At 39.7% G+C, this 15,813-nt stretch overlaps 1 protein-coding gene across 1 annotated transcript in view; it reads left to right on the top strand.

Moving 5' to 3' along the window:
* Positions 1-9,628: 9,628 nt before the first annotated feature.
* The window catches only part of plecb (plectin b), a 124,069-nt gene continuing 117,884 nt past the window's right edge, over positions 9,629-15,813 (top strand). Inside the window, exons 1-2 of the mRNA XM_084945105.1 lie at positions 9,629-10,154; positions 13,363-13,558. Coding sequence (XP_084801231.1) covers positions 13,369-13,558 — 190 coding nt within the window. The 5' untranslated portion in view covers positions 9,629-10,154; positions 13,363-13,368. The remainder of the gene's footprint in view (positions 10,155-13,362; positions 13,559-15,813) is intronic.

Here is a 15,813-nt window from a genome sequence, read left to right as displayed (position 1 = left end):
ATATGCCAGCAGTTTATCTCAGTTAATGAGAGGAGAAGGCAAGGCTCCTTCGCATAATGGACATTGAGTTGTTGTGTGGGACACCAGTAGTCCATGTCTGTTGCTTTAACAGTAGTTCATGTTTAGAGTAAAACATCCCAGCTCACTGACTTGATAGGGGCAATAGTGCCTAAAATGTTGCATAATTTTGCTAAGAGATCTGTTACTTTGTGGTAATCTTAGATGAGTAGTTTTATGGACAAAAACCACCAGGTCATTCAGTGTTCCCTTAGTGCTAATGTATAAGAGATGTTGGTGTAGTATAACTGAAGTAATGTTGTTAAGTCCTTAAAGTCATATTCTTTTATTCTCATGACTGTATTTTAAGCTATTTTTATTTTTGTATGATATCTGATTTATATGGAATATGGTTGAAGTAAACTAAAGTATAAAATACTTAGTCAGTCATTTGTTTAATAGTAACTTAACATTATATAATTCACATATAAAACTGAATTGTAATTTTAAATGGTTTAAAAGCATGTAGAATAGCATATGTAGGCAAGTATATTTCTCCTTTTTTTTTTTTTTTATCAAGAAGCAAAGACGAAAAGGAAAAAAAAGAAACAGGGCAGGGTTCGGTGGTTGAATCATCCATCCCCACCAATGCCAAAACCAAATCTACGCCCTTGATGCAACCAAAAATGATTTATATGTGATGACTTTTGTTCATCCATCTACATTCTTGCCCTTATCTAATTTAGGGCCACATGGGGGCTGTAGCCTATGCCAGCTGTCACAGGGCAAAAAGTGGGGCACCCTGAACTTTGTACCTCACAGTGGCTAACACGGAAAGAAAAAGCTTAATGCTGTATGTGTTAACAGCTATGATAGTGTGCCTGCTGTTAATGCTAGCACTGGGATAATTTGTGTGTAATTATCACTGCCAGCAACCCCCGCTTGTGTTACAAGTTATTTGACCCATTAACCAGCTTGTTGCAACTACAGATTTCCAATCAGTGTCATTCCACTTTGCCTGTTTAATGAGTTTACTTATTTCAGTGACCGACCTTGCTTTTCTTTGTATCATTCCTTCACCATTTAATGTGGACTATGGAAGCGCCTTAATATCAGCTATTCTCTTTTTTAAAGGCTGCAATGACAAACTGTACAATGTCTGAATGTGTTGCCGTGTAGCATTTAATACCAGGAAAGGTGAGTAATGTGAATTATCAGCAGACAGATAAAGAGCAACAGTTTAGTAGTAGAGCAGAAAGCTCAAATTGTTAAACAGACCAAAAGTACAGCAACAATACATTACTTGTAAATTCTCTGCATAAGTGCTAGAAACAGTATACCCAGAGCTGCAGTTAAACAACTTGAATGAGTTCAAGTATTCATGTATGCAGTGGAAGTGTGTGTATGTGTGTGTGTGGTGCAATACAGTAGCTGTGTACCCAGGGCTCTGATCCAAACAGCTGGTACCCATCTGTTTCTTCTTCTACTCCTGCGGCCTGTGGCTCAGGGAGTGAGGTGCACTGGCATGCGGTGTCTGGGTCTGGACCAGTAGTAGGGAGGTATGCACTGCAGGAGTGTGCGTGTGTGTATGAGTGTGGTTTATGGCGAGTGAGCGCTCCTGTGTGTGTATATGTGGTTTCGCACTAAACTCCTGTATATGTGTATGGACTCGTGGATATATACAGCCATGTGTGTGGGTTACGCGTGTTTGTGTATGACTCTGGCCGGCGCCGCATCCTGCATGCCTGTGTGGTGTGACTATGTGCGCATGAGTGTGTTTGGTGGTTAGCAATAAGTACAATATATATCCACTTTAATATTGTTGATACCCAGTCGTACCTTACAGCAAACATATCTCAAAGCACTCTGCTGCCCTCTTACTGCCTGCGCAAACTCTCCCATGATGCAGTCTGCTCCAAAAATGACTCACTGCGGAGACGCGTTCAGTCTTTCCATTTGTTGTTTATGTAAATCATATAGACTTGAACATAACGTTTGCCATACCGTTCCAGATTTCCGTCATTACTTTATGGCTTTACTGCAGTGATCGCTCTCTGAAAATATGTGCTTTCCATCACACAAACACATAAAAAATAAGACTCTTATGATGCTTTAAGCAGAAAAAGGCTCACGGTGGGTAAGGTGGTATTTCCGTTGGGTGAAGAAGTAGATGCCTGGAGAATGTTGAGTGCTTGAGGAATAAGATGATCTTTATTGATGTGGCAAATATTATGTCTGAGGCTTTGAGGATAAAACAAGGTTCCTTCCAATTGGTTTAATAAGACTGTTCTCATGAGGAATTGGTTAAATAATCCATGACCTGCACTGAACTTAGTCCCAATTTTTGTAGCTTTTGAGGAATTTTTTTCAAAATTCCACTGGAGGGCAGTGTTGGATGGCTGCCTGAGAATTTCTGGCTGCTGCAGGTGACTGTGTATTTTGTGTGTGTATGTGTGTGATTGTAAAAGAAGAGACATCATCAGATGCAGTCTGTTTTGTTCTTTCTTGTCTAAACTTAAAACACAGTAGACCTACAAGGCGCAGTCCCAGCAGGCAACTTTCTTGTCATTTCTTTAAGTAGTCTTCAGCAATAGTTCTTCAGATTTCTTGAAGGACATTCAAAGCTCTATGGATGTTGGCTGCCTTTTGTTCTGTTCTCTGTCAAGACGATCCCACACTGCTTCAATAATACTGAGGTCTGGGCTGTGAGAAGGCCAATCCATGACTGATAATATTTCATTGTGTGTTTTTCTATCTGTGTATGCTTTTACTGCATTATGATGGAAATTTAAAAAAATTTCTTAGAGCTGCTACTTCTTTTGTCTGTGTGTTCTGCTTCCTCCAGTGTTTTAAGGACACACTGCACACCATGCTGAGTGAGATAAGTTTATCTAGCAGCTCTTTGGGAATCACCTTGTTGGTGCAAAAATACTGTTTTATGCCTGTCAAACTCTATTATCTTTTTTGTACATCAAAATAAATAAATTGGAACAGGTTTTTTGTAACAGGCTGCTACCAACAAAGTACCTAAAACACAACTTAAAATTGGTTCTTTTCTTAGTTTTCCTATTATGTGTAGACACCACACAACACAACAAGGAGGCTTTTTTATGCCTGAGTGATTCATAGGTGAGTGTTAAGTGGCTTAACAAACAAATATTTATCTGAAAATGAGTGAAAAACCAACCAATGCCCAAATAGGAACTTTGAATGACCTTTAGAAAGCTCAGAAAAGTACTGCTCAAGACCACTTGACTTGTGACCTTTACACAGAATTGTAAGCACCACTGTAAGATGCCCCACCTTGTGATGTAACCCACTGAGGTCACCTGAAGCAAGGTCTGAGTGGAGGAAACTCATTTATCAAGACTACACTGTACATATGCCACCATTCTATTGATGGTTGTTACCGTGGACATAGGCCTCTTTTACTTTAGGCCTCTTTTACTCCTCTTTCAAACTTCTTCTTGGTCCAGAATATAAACACTGATATCCTCAAAAGATCATTCTTTATCCTTTATGTACAGATGTAAAGGCTCTTGGATGAGAAGTGGAAAAAAAACTTAAAGAAGTCAAGTTGCCTTCTTTTTCAAGCTCTTTAGGCCACTGCACAATCAGACTTAATGGTAAATATTAGGAAAAAATACAGAATGCAAAAAAACTGAACTCTTAAAAATGACACGAAAAATGAACACAAACCAATACAAATGATTGCAGATGCAGAAAAAACTAAAGGAAAACAAAAAAAACCTTTTTTTTTTTTTTTTTTTTTACTTAACTGTAAAAAAAAAAAAAAGAGCCACACAAAGCAGTTATAAAAATAGACAAAATAACAGGAGAATGACATGAAAACATAACACATAAAGCTGTAATGGCACACAAAACACCTGCAAACAATTTTCTATTTTGGTTTTGATAGAGTTGTTCCAGATAAGTGGGAGACTGTTTCTCGATAATCTGTCCACATGAAAACATGCTGTTTGAGTGGGTGGAGGTGACTTGAGCTGCTTCTTGTAAAACAGCTGATCTGATCCGACCTGCTGGCACCCGTCCCAGCATTTCTTGTTTAACACAAATGTACTGGTACTGAAGGACATCTGACCACTAAACCTTTTGTGGTAATCATGCAGACCGACCAGCAGTGAGACAAATAAGGGACATTGAGGAGGAAATCAGGCCACTACTGAACTTAAAAGAAAAAAAAATACATTTACTTGCTGTCAGAGTCAGTTTAGACGTAATGCAGATAATGTTTCAGTTATAAATTATGAATGCAGTACAAAATGCACAACATCTGTGGACTGATGAATAATTCCAGGAGTAATTAATGCAGAGACAAAAACAACAAGTAAAAACTTCAGACTGGATGCAGAGTGAGGACATCTAATGAGTAGCTAGGAGACACCAAACAAGCAGCAGAAAAATCCTAATGGCTAACAGAGAGACTCCTGACTGTGTCCTGTGTTTTGCTGACAGTTACTTTAGTTTATTTTTACTGTATATCTATAGTAGGACTTACAAAATCACAAACTTAATGTCATATTTTCTCTTTTTTTCCTAATTTTATTAAGAAGCTGAATGTCTGCTGGAGGAATTCTTCCATTTGCAATTGAGAAAAAACAGAACTGACCATAAATCATGGGTATTAAAATAATTAAAAAAAAAGTTTTTTGTTGTTTTTGTTCTATTTTTAAATGGTTTTTGCATGACCAAATGTAGTTATCTTCATAGTAATGTTGCTCATTATTCCGTCTATGACCTCTGTCCAAAAAGATTAATATGGGATTTGAAATGGGTAATACTTTGTGAAATTTACTGTCAATACCTGTGGGACACACACTGTATTAAACCATATGTCTCACACAACTGAGGAAATGCATATCATGACTTTTAGTATGTTATTATGAATAGTTGTTTATAAACTCTACATTCCAAATAAAAAATGGTTAAAAAATCCAAACACTGATAACTTAGTTCAGCTTCCTAAATACATTTATAACAACTAGAAAATATCTGGTGTGTCAAAAATGTTAAATGGCAGCAAAAGTAGCACCCTGAGTAGTGAACTGGAGCTCTAGAGACAGCAAAGCAGCTGCAGCTGATACAATGAACCCAGGAGGAGTCTCAATACTCTTCGCTGTACGTGCAACCTTACAGTAAGAGCCAATCAAAATCTCTGTAAGTATAGATCCAGTGAGTTCTAAACACATAAAAAGGTTAGGTGTCACTTAATGGCCCTATGACTGCTATTACCAAGTCACATGACCTTAATCCTGGCTCAGTTTTCATGCTGCCATTGTCCCTGACTGTCCCATGCAAGGCCACATGGGTTGGCTGGAAGACTGTTTACTTAGCCTGGCAGGGCGAAGGACACTGTCTCAGCTGAACTATGGACACGCAAACACATACATATACTGATACTGATAAGCACACTGACGCATCACCCTCCCTACCCCAGATCCAACGCCACCTCCAACGCTTACCTCCCCACTGATGTGGACATCGGGTCAGCTGGAGGCGCAGTCGAAGATTGCAGCGTTCCCAGATCAGATGTACACACTGGAACACTTTCCCATGTTGCTTGTCTGTGTTTATTGTGCTATGGTGTGTTGATATCTGTGCATTCCTGTATTATCCTTCTGTGTTACACATTTCGATGTTTTTTTTCCTCGCTACCTAGCCTGACCTGTCTCCCGAATGTGATGTTTGTGTATTGTATGTACGGTCGGCAAGGTCTGTCATCTCGGTTGTGGGCAAAAGACCTGCAACTGACAAATAAAGGCTATCTCATCTCATCTCAATTGTCGTGCTGCATTTACACTAAACCAGTAGTGCAGGCAATGCACTAGAAAATTTCATTCACAGCAACTGTTATAGTGGATACACACAAGTTTCAGCTTGTCATGTAGTGGTAGCATTGTTGTGCAGCAATGAATGCGACTCTTGCTTTGTAGTCCGAGGTCTTTGAGATAAGAACTGTAGTTGAGGAGCTTTTGTGTTTTAAGTCAGCATGTGTGCTGCGAGAAAATCAAGACTGGAAACCTGTTCTTTTTAAGGATAAAGTGTTTAATATCTAATCTTCTTATTATCAATACAATCTAGTTTTTTTTAGATCAGTATTACTTCTGTATTGATAGTTATACCAACTCGGTACACTCAGAATTTAAAGGGTGGTTTCAGACTCCACCTTAATGAGAACATTACAGCTGTTGTCAAATAAAAGCAAAATGCAGTCTATGAAATGTTTAGTCTGATGCCATTCAAGTCCACAGCTCTAGTGTTCTTTCCAGCTCACCTGAACATCCTGCACGTGTAACTGCAGTGACATGTACAAATCTGGATGGATAGGAAGACTGAGGTATTTGTCACTTAAAAGATAACCAAGTTCTCACTGACAAACAGAGGTGAGCAGGATACTAACAGTGGGTCTTGAAAGCAGCCATCAGCTTCAGCTGGATGATTTGTTCATCTTTTTCGAGTATTTTTTTCCTATTGTCAGAGATTTTCATTGACTGAAAACTCTTTTTCCTGAGATCTATTGCTTAACTATCATTCTTTCTGAAATCTTGTATTCCTATAAACAGCTTATGTCATGGTCCTGGGTTGGTGATCCAGTGTTTTGTGGTTTTGGGTTAGTTATACTCTTTGAATGATGGTTTTCTGTTTGTATTGTATTTATAGTTTCTCGTTTCTAGGTTTTCTGTTTCTGTGCCTCCCCTGTGTTCCTGGTGTCATGTCTCTAGTGAAGGGTTTGTTCTGTATTCTTGTTTTCCTTATTTGTCTCTGTGTGTTGTATGCTTGTCTTGGTTCTCTGCCACTACGTCTTCCCTGTGTTCCATGTCTAGTTCCTTTTGTCTGTGGTTCATGTTTCCTCTGTTCCCAAGTCTGTCATGTTTCCACGTCTCAGTGTCTAGTCTGCATCTTTATGTCATGCTTCCTGTTTTATTTTGATAGCCCCTGTCCTGTGTTAGTGTGTCTAGTTTTGCTTTTGCCTTGTCTCATTATGTCTGATTAGTCCCAGCTGTTTACCTGTATTCAAGTTCTCCACAGCACAATAAAAGCTGCCTCCCTTAGATCATTCCTCTGTGTCCTGCGTTTGGGTCCTGTCTCCTACCGTCCACACAGCTGTAGCCTTGACAGCTTAAATTTAAAGAAAATCTGTACTGTCTCAGAGTATTTCTCCTTATATTACCACTAACACTAGAGAAAGTTCTCTCTGCGCCTGAAATACTGCTTACATGCATTATGGCGTAATATCCAGGATAAGATTTCATTTTGTGCTTTGGACCTGCCACATTTCATAAAGCAAGCATGTATTCATGAGAATAATGTGAAAACATTAAAAAACACGTTTTACTACCTGTAAACTACCTGATGTTTCAGCACTTTTTCCTGTTAGTCTGCATTAATGAGCCTCTTAATGCATTAGTGGTGCTGTGACATGAGATACAGGATTATGATACCTGAAGTGCCCCCCCCCCCATTCTGGTGAATTTTTATGCACCACTTTCAGCCTTTTTGCATCAATAAATGAAGGAAATGAGGCTCCGGGTGGCAATACATACTGATATATAATGCAGTGAGTCATTCTCTATTGCTTTCAAACAAATATTCTCAAATTTTGTCATTTATTAATATTATCATCCCTGCTGAGTCCAGACACAGGTAGACATGATATTACTCTTTTGTGTTATTTTGTGTTCCCCTTTTTCCAGATGTGAGTCAGAGCTTCGACAGATAATAACGACTTGTTCGATAAATCCATTTAATTAAATTCATTAAACCCTGGACCTTTCATAGCCGTGATCCGTTTTAGCATATCAGGCGCAAAGTAGCATCACAGCTGAGCAGATGGTGGTGCAGAGTCAAGTGGTGACCTTGGTGTTTTATGGAGCCTTATCTTTCTCAGACTTCGCTGAAATTAGGCTTACATGTGTGCTACGCTTCCACTGAAATCCAGCTACTCAATGCTAATTTGCACTAAGTTAACCTTCCAAACATACAGTGACTCAACACAATGCAGATTTAAAGCTAGATAGAGCACACACACACACACACACACACACACACGCGCGCGCGCGCGTGCGCACACATAAAGAGTCCCCATATTCTAAGGCACATGCGCCCATATTTTTTTTCAAACTCCATTGTGGTTTATTTCACAACTCAAACATTTAGTAAACAATTAAACAATAATTACAGGTAGTAACTACTAAGTCTTTTACGCTACGTCCACACCTACACGGGTATTTTTGAAAACGCAGCTGTTTCTATGCGTTTGTACCTTTAGCCCAAATGAAAAAGAAATAGTAAAAACTTATAAAAGACTTGCATAAGATGTGGCCTACTTCATATAGTGAATCATATAAGGCTTATATGATTTACTCATGAAAGTGGCCACTTTCTCATTACTTTCATATATTGTTTTAGTAAGTATCCAAAACATACAAGTTTCATTTATATAATTTTTCAAGGGATCTTATATCTGTTTTCACTCTTGTATGCTTTTCATACAAAATTCACACAAGACAGATGCAAACTTTTAGCGTTTTACACGCTTACATATACACATGCAGTCCCTCCATTTAGAAAGGCAGAGGCGTCATGGTGTGATTATTTTACATGTAGTTGTTTTTTTCCTGTGTAATAATATTCAACATTGCTATCAACACATTTTTCAAAAACTGCCTCTCTGTGCAAAATGGGTTTAAAAACATAAACAACTGTGGGACAATGTTTGTCCCTGGTTTGAACCGGGGAAAGAAATAGTGGCAGGATCAGCCTGATATTATTTGTATCCCACTGTAACTTTACTGTATAAAGAGCTAACATCTCCAAAATGTCAGCAGTAGTTAGTTATTACAAGAAGTGTTTGTGAACTAAAAATCAAGAATGTGGGATACTGTTTGTCCGTGATTTGAAGAGCCCAGCGCGTGCTCCCGACACAGGGAAAACCAATTCTGCAGGTGAGACCTACCTTGGCACTTGTGCAGGTGAAGCCAAAGGGCAGATATACTTCACCATATTATCTAGTCTTTGGCTTGGAAGGAAGTTGGTTTGGAAAAATATTTGGCGATGCTTCATCTCCTGCTTTGCGTTTGTGTGGGAGCCCCGTCAAAAACCTGTCCATTATGCTAGCAGTGTCCAAGCATTCTTTTTTTTTTCTTTTCATACCGCGCTTCCCAATGCAATGGCTCTGCCCCACACTTTGGGAACCTCTGACTTAACCTTCAACACTTTACTGTTTTGGGAAGGATGGGCTCTTAAAATCATAGTACATAAAAATGCAGAAAGGGAGTGCCAAGCGAAGTCATTATGGATCTATTCCTTAAGAGACTCACATGTTTTGTTTCTGTATTTGTTTACTGTATAATGACCCTAGCATTACGTAACAGTGTATTATTTGAATGCTCCAAAACTCATCTTAATAGACTACAGCGACATGTATGTTTCAGTGCAGTAAAATAGGAGCTTGTGATACTTACTGTGTAAAATCAAACCAGTTAACTGGTTTTCTTCTAGTTAATCATTACAGTCTAAACCCTCGCAGACAGCGGCTGTGTCATCACAGTTTCTTACACTCTCTCCTTTGCAGTAGCCTGCAGACACTATTCAGTCCGGGACAAGCAGGCAAACTAATCGAACAGTGAGTCATGCAGCGTTTCACCGCAGCACCAGACCCTGCTGGTGGAGGAACGCTGTTAATTGCTTTGGATCGGAGCACAAACCCAACATCAGCCCCGACGTGCGGACTGAGCGTCTAGAGAAGGACTGTTCAGTTTCTCTCGGAGTAATTAAGATCGGAAGCTGCACTTTAGAGTTGTTGTTGTTTTTTTTTTTTTGGAGGGGGTGTGAGTTAACGACTGCGCGAAGGATTACCGACCTTTGAATTCAGTGGTGTCGCCATGCAGTGGAGGATGGATGAAAGAGAGCGAGCGGGGCGGGAGAAATATCACAGATGATGCGGATTCTGCACGGCGGGTTGTCTCTTCAGCCTCCTCCAGCAGCAGCCCTGCCTCCTGTAAAAGGAGTGGCTATCGTGGCTGTCGGCGACTTTATTTGTTTTGGTTGGCGACATCCTGCAGGGCGCATAGTGAAGCACTGGCACTCATGGCTGTTTAACAGGCGTTTACGCACTGATCCAGCTCAGCAGTAAGGTAAGACAATGCCGGTGTCCGGTCCTGTGCGTGGGTTGGGTTGGAAGAAACTGGTAGGTTTGGGTGACAGCACAGGAGTGTAGCAATAACTTGACTCAGTGAGTTTTGCAGAGAGATTTTGGGCTTAGGTTGTTGCAGGTGCGTCCACCTTGTGGAGAAATTCTGCGTTGCTTAAGGTACTCAGCAAAACCGTACATCATTACAATCCTGAGCTAGAGGACAGCGTGCCACATTTCAGTATTGTGAGATGGAAAATGTATCGGTGGTATATGGTAGCCTGACTTATACTGTAATCCAGCACCACAGGAAACTGTGTGTGTGTATGTGTGTGTTCTGTAATGGAGGCAAGCTGAAGTGAGACTTTCTTTCTCTAGTGTGGAAACATTTTTTTTTACCACAGGTAAACACTGAAACAGTCCAAAAACAAACATTTCTAAAATGAAATCGCTGAGGGAGTATATTCCTGCTTTAAAGTGTTTGCCAATTCTTACCTTGAGTAAATCTGCAGGAAAAAAAAGGTAAACCTCTACTGCAGAGACAATATTTGCTGTGTCGACATGGAAACAAACAGATTAATTAAACCAGCTTCGATGCTATAACTTGGCAGCCCATTTATTAACCTGGTTACAGTAGCCTGTGTTGTCATGGCATCAGTATCCAAAGGCTGGATAGCTTGACAGGAATTTACATGTGCAGCATGATAACTTCACAGGGGACTGAGCTCTGCTCTCAGGTCAGCTGTGACTACTAGAGGCATGTGACACCATTTCATCACTGCTGAGCTTTGGATTATTGACCAGAGTTATCTCTCACAGCGGGTGTGTCATCACACACACACTCACACACAGGTATTTTTTCAGCTATTTTCTTCAGTCGCGAATGGTGTCACCTGAAGTGACACCATTGTGTCAACTGAAGTGACACCATTCGTTGTTTTATTTGGCATCCTTACAGACAGAGTTTATGAGTTCTGATGAGTCAGTTAACTGCTATGTGTTGACTGAGCTTGTGCTTTTGTTAAATCAGTAATCGTTACCAATATGTGTATACTACCATGTGAGCTTCATACCTTTTCAGTAATATGATGTTGGTCATTGACCTAATAGCTGTTTATTTAGTTTTATGTCCATATTTAAGCTCCCCAGTCTGTAAGTTTTAGGAAACCAAATCCTTTCTTCTACCATTTGTCTTCCCACGGCATTTAACACCATTTAATGTAGGAAAAGTACAATAGAAGTGACAGTTATAATGTAAATGTTTTCTAATCAGCTTTGTCACTGTCACTATCTTTTTGCTCTAATGTTTTACATTTTTGGACATACTAAAACAATCTTCTCATTAACAGCTCCTAAACGTAGGTAAATACAACCTCAGATAAACAACGTCATGCCATATCATTATTAATTTAACAAAAAATGAATCCAAAACATAGGAGTTTGCGCAAAATGAAATACACTCTTGCTGCTTCCAGAGTTAAGAGGGCAAACAGCAGCCTGGTGCTGATAATCAGATGCGATCAGGAAGTGTGGTGACCTCTATTAGAGCAGGAGGCCTTTTGAGCATTCAGGTATGTATAAAAACAGCGCCAAGGAGGAAAGACATCAGCAATGGAATTGGAGAAGCAATTGTTGTTTCCTATCAATAAGGTAATTCAGTGCTGAGAAAGAGTATTTACAAGTGGAAGATGAATAGATTCAAGACAGTCTAATCAGGAATGGATGTCCCAGCAAATTCAACCCAAGGTCAGACTGTGCAATGCTCAGAGAAACAGCAAAAAAACCCCTCAAGAGCTACAAACCTCACTTAGCATGTTAAAGTTCATAGTATGATTATAAAAAGACTGAACAAGTATGGGTTATTTGCCTCTTTGTTCTAGCACAGCTAGGTTTGTAAAGTTGCATCTGAATAAACCACAAGACCTGCGGAACTACGTCCTTTGAACAGATCAAAGTGGAGACGTTTAGCCTTAAATGTACAGTGCCACGTTTGGTCATAACCAAGCAAAGCTTATGTGCCCATTTACTGCATACCAACTGCCAAGCACAGTGGCGGAGTGGTGATGATTTGGACTTGTTTTGCAGCCACAGGACCTGGGCATTGAGTTGGCCATGAACCCCTCTGTATACCAAAGTATTCTAGAGTCAAATGTGAGGCCATCTGTTTAACAGCAAAGGCTCAGCTGAAACTGAGTCATTTAACAAAACAATGATGAGCATAGCAGCGAATCTACAACAGAATAGCTGAAAATGAAAAGAATAACAGTGTTGCAATGGCCCAGTCAAAGTCCAAAGCTCAACCTCATGGAAACACTGTAGTGGGATCTTAAGAGAGCTGTGCATATAAACAAATGCCTACAAATCTCAGTGAAATTAAGCAAGGTTGTAAAGAAGAGTGGGCAAAAACCACTCAACAACAATGTAGAAAACAGATATAGTCATACAGAAAACAATTGCCTCAAGTTATAACTGCTATAGGTGGTTGTACAGGCTACAGTTTTTCACACACTGCTCCTGGATTTTGGCTTAGTTTAAAAAAATAATAATAATGAAATAGTGTAATATGTCATGTGCCATTGTTCATCTGAGGTTGTATGTACTTTATTTTAAAACCTGGAAAGGGCTAGATAATTTTTTATTATGTCCTGATATGTAAAACGTTAGAACTAACTGTAACTGATGCTGCCTTGTGCGTATAGGCTAAATATTTAACAGTAACCGTTAACCTGGGCACACAGAGGAAGTATGAAAACAAGGAGCAAGGATGCTCAGCTGCATTAAGCAGTTGTACCTTTTTAAGCATTTCTAGTGAAGGACAGTCGTGCAACCTTTCCAAGTGTCTGTTGCTGCCATTTCTTACACCTGCTTCTTGCACCAACAGGTGAAGCTCCATGTGGTACCGTTATCGTGGTCATGCAGCCTCTCCCATCTCTATACACTGATAATATTCCACAAAGTACATGGTGTGTCTGGCCGTGCAGTTTGCATTTTTATAGCACTCGAACATTAGGCGACCTGAGTTTAATCTTGTTATACATTTGGGTGGCAGTTAAATATTACTATGCCGAGGTCGGTCAGCACAGAGAAGAAAATAGCTGACCACTGGTGGTGTGCTAATATTTAAGTGTAAACGTAGCAAAACATTTATTCTGATTATGTGTGCACCTTCATGCAATCAGTCCCTAACTAAGCCTATCCATCTCTTTCTTAAGTGGGTGATGGCGACCCATAAAGACAGATGTAGGGATCGAACCCCACTGGAGGAAAGCTATGAAGAGAAGAGCGGCGTCCCCTTTCTTGGAGACACCCTGCCCTGGAACTTGTCTAAACACCAGAGAGTCAAACGCTCCAAATCCGCCACAGCGGAGGTCCTGGATCCAGCTGACAGGGCTGTAATTCGCATTGCAGGTAGGGGGACTAAATAGACTTATATCTATGCACGTGAAAGAGTGCTTACTTATTTAAAGCAGACATTTAAACCAAACTTAAATCTTATATTTCAGTTGTTACAGACATATTGACATGGAAAACTGAAAAGGCTAGCTAATGAAGCCTTGTAGTAGTTAAGTTAAGCTAACCAATATGAATATGCTAGTGCTAGTTTTCTTTGCACTCCACCTGTTTTCCCCATAAGCTTTTATTCTTATACCTGTATGTCATGTGATTTAGAGCAAGTGAAGAGCGACTAGCACTCAGAGCTCCAAAACAGCTATGTGTTGCTTATAGTCTTTCTGACTGTCCATTCTGCTATATGTTGGCACTGAAAAGTTAGCCTGCTGTTAGCTAACAACGCCAAGTTGGATGTCAGAGGTCATTAAAACTGAACTCCACATGAAATATTTTATTTTCAATATGGAGCTATTAAATAATAATGGTCTAGTGTTTCAATTCAGTTTTAAATGCCTTAAGAACTCAATACAAAGCTGCAGTCGCATTAATAATGTTATTATTACTATTATTTGTCTATGTATTTATTTATTTATCCAGGTAAAAGCCTCATTGAGATTAAAATCTCTTTTCAAGTGAAACCTGGCCAAGAGGTAGCAGAGGCTGTAACACATAACAATATACCAAGAAATCAATACAACAGGCATTCAGTGTAGTGAACACAAATACACAAATCATATGCAACAACAGATCATTATGACTGGGAACAGATGTGCAGTAATGAATAAAAATTAGTGGAGCATGTGACTTCTTCCATGTGTGTACCAGTGGATGTAGTTGGATGCCAGGCCGCCTATCCTTTTTAAATGTCAAACCTTAGAACCAGCAAAGAAAGAACATTATTCATCATGTTGACTCTTCTATTTATGAAAAGCAGTACAGAAAGCCTGCGTTAATTATGTCAGAGCCATTGTCCTCTGTGGGAATATTCTTGTTTGCACTCTGGGCAGAGCATGGAAGATGACAAAGTGTAGACAGTTTGTCATCTTCAGCGCTCTGCATAAAGTGCCACCTATATTGTGGCCTGAGATACTGACTGCTGGATTCCTTAAGTAATGAATTAGTGTTAGTAAATGTACACATGGCAACGAGAAATAACTGTACTTTATAAAATGTCAGTGAAAAACAGGCACATACAAGCGCCTTCCTTGAGCTTCAGTCATTGCTATATGGGCAGGATGTAACACACCTCTTGTTTCACTCCTACTATGTTTTCAGACTGCCAACAGCAGCTTTAGATGCCAGGACAGTGAAACCATTAATCTTTTAAGAAATACTGTAAGGTTAAAAAGGAAACCAAGAAGTGCTATTTTGCACATGCATTACATATACAAGTCCCTGCCCCCCCTGCAAACTAATAATGGATTTTCTCAGCTGGACAGGTTACACATTACACAGTGAGGATTTAAGGTGATGATGATGATGGTGAGAGCTAGCCTTTTTCAAAGGTTGAGGTGTTTTTTTTTTTTCCCCTATCAATGGGCTAGGATCATGTTCAAGTCATTTGTAGGGATTGTGGAAACACATTATTTATACTGTGGGTTAGCAGTATCATCACTGGTCCAAGTGTAACACAGATTTTAAAAGTCACATAAAACTGATTGAAACGGAATATGATATAAAGGAAAGAAAGAGTTGTCAGGTCATTATAATTTCTTAGTAATTATAAACACTTCTATAACAGCGTCTCGCTTTTATTAAAGGGGCATTCCCTGCCCTTTTGAAAAAAGGGCAGGGAATGCTCATCCTCAATCACCAAAGCAGACAGCACAACAAGGATAAAACAACGGTTTAATGTAGCACAGAATATACAAATTTTCAGTGTGCCAGTTTAGCACAAGTCTTTGATTGAATACAATACGTCTGTGATCGAGTTTTGGAAAATTGTGCTCCTGTCTAGGAGGAAGTTTGGATAAGTCAGGATGTGCATGCAGGTCTACAAAAGGCCTACATCCACATCCTGTACATCTCTTTTTCCAGCAAACAGAAGGCCATGTCAGGCAATATCAGCACCCGTGGGTGAGGCTGAGCTTTTGTAGTAAGCTCTGATGAATGACGAGGTTCTGCTACAGATTTCCTGACTGTATGCAGATGTACAGGCCTGTCCTGGAAGGGGGATTAGAATAGACTATGCACAGTTCTTGTTGGAAGATGAGCACTCTTCACTGATCAGGTCCAATAGAATGATTATATAGCCATATGGAAAAGAGAGTTTT

Source organism: Perissodus microlepis, chromosome 11 (assembly GCF_051167445.1).
Source record: "Perissodus microlepis isolate ML-2025 ecotype Zambia chromosome 11, ASM5116744v1, whole genome shotgun sequence".
Taxonomy (NCBI): domain Eukaryota; kingdom Metazoa; phylum Chordata; class Actinopteri; order Cichliformes; family Cichlidae; genus Perissodus; species Perissodus microlepis.
The sequence above is the reverse complement of the archived record's forward strand: the minus strand, read 5'-3'. Positions and strand labels throughout refer to the sequence as shown.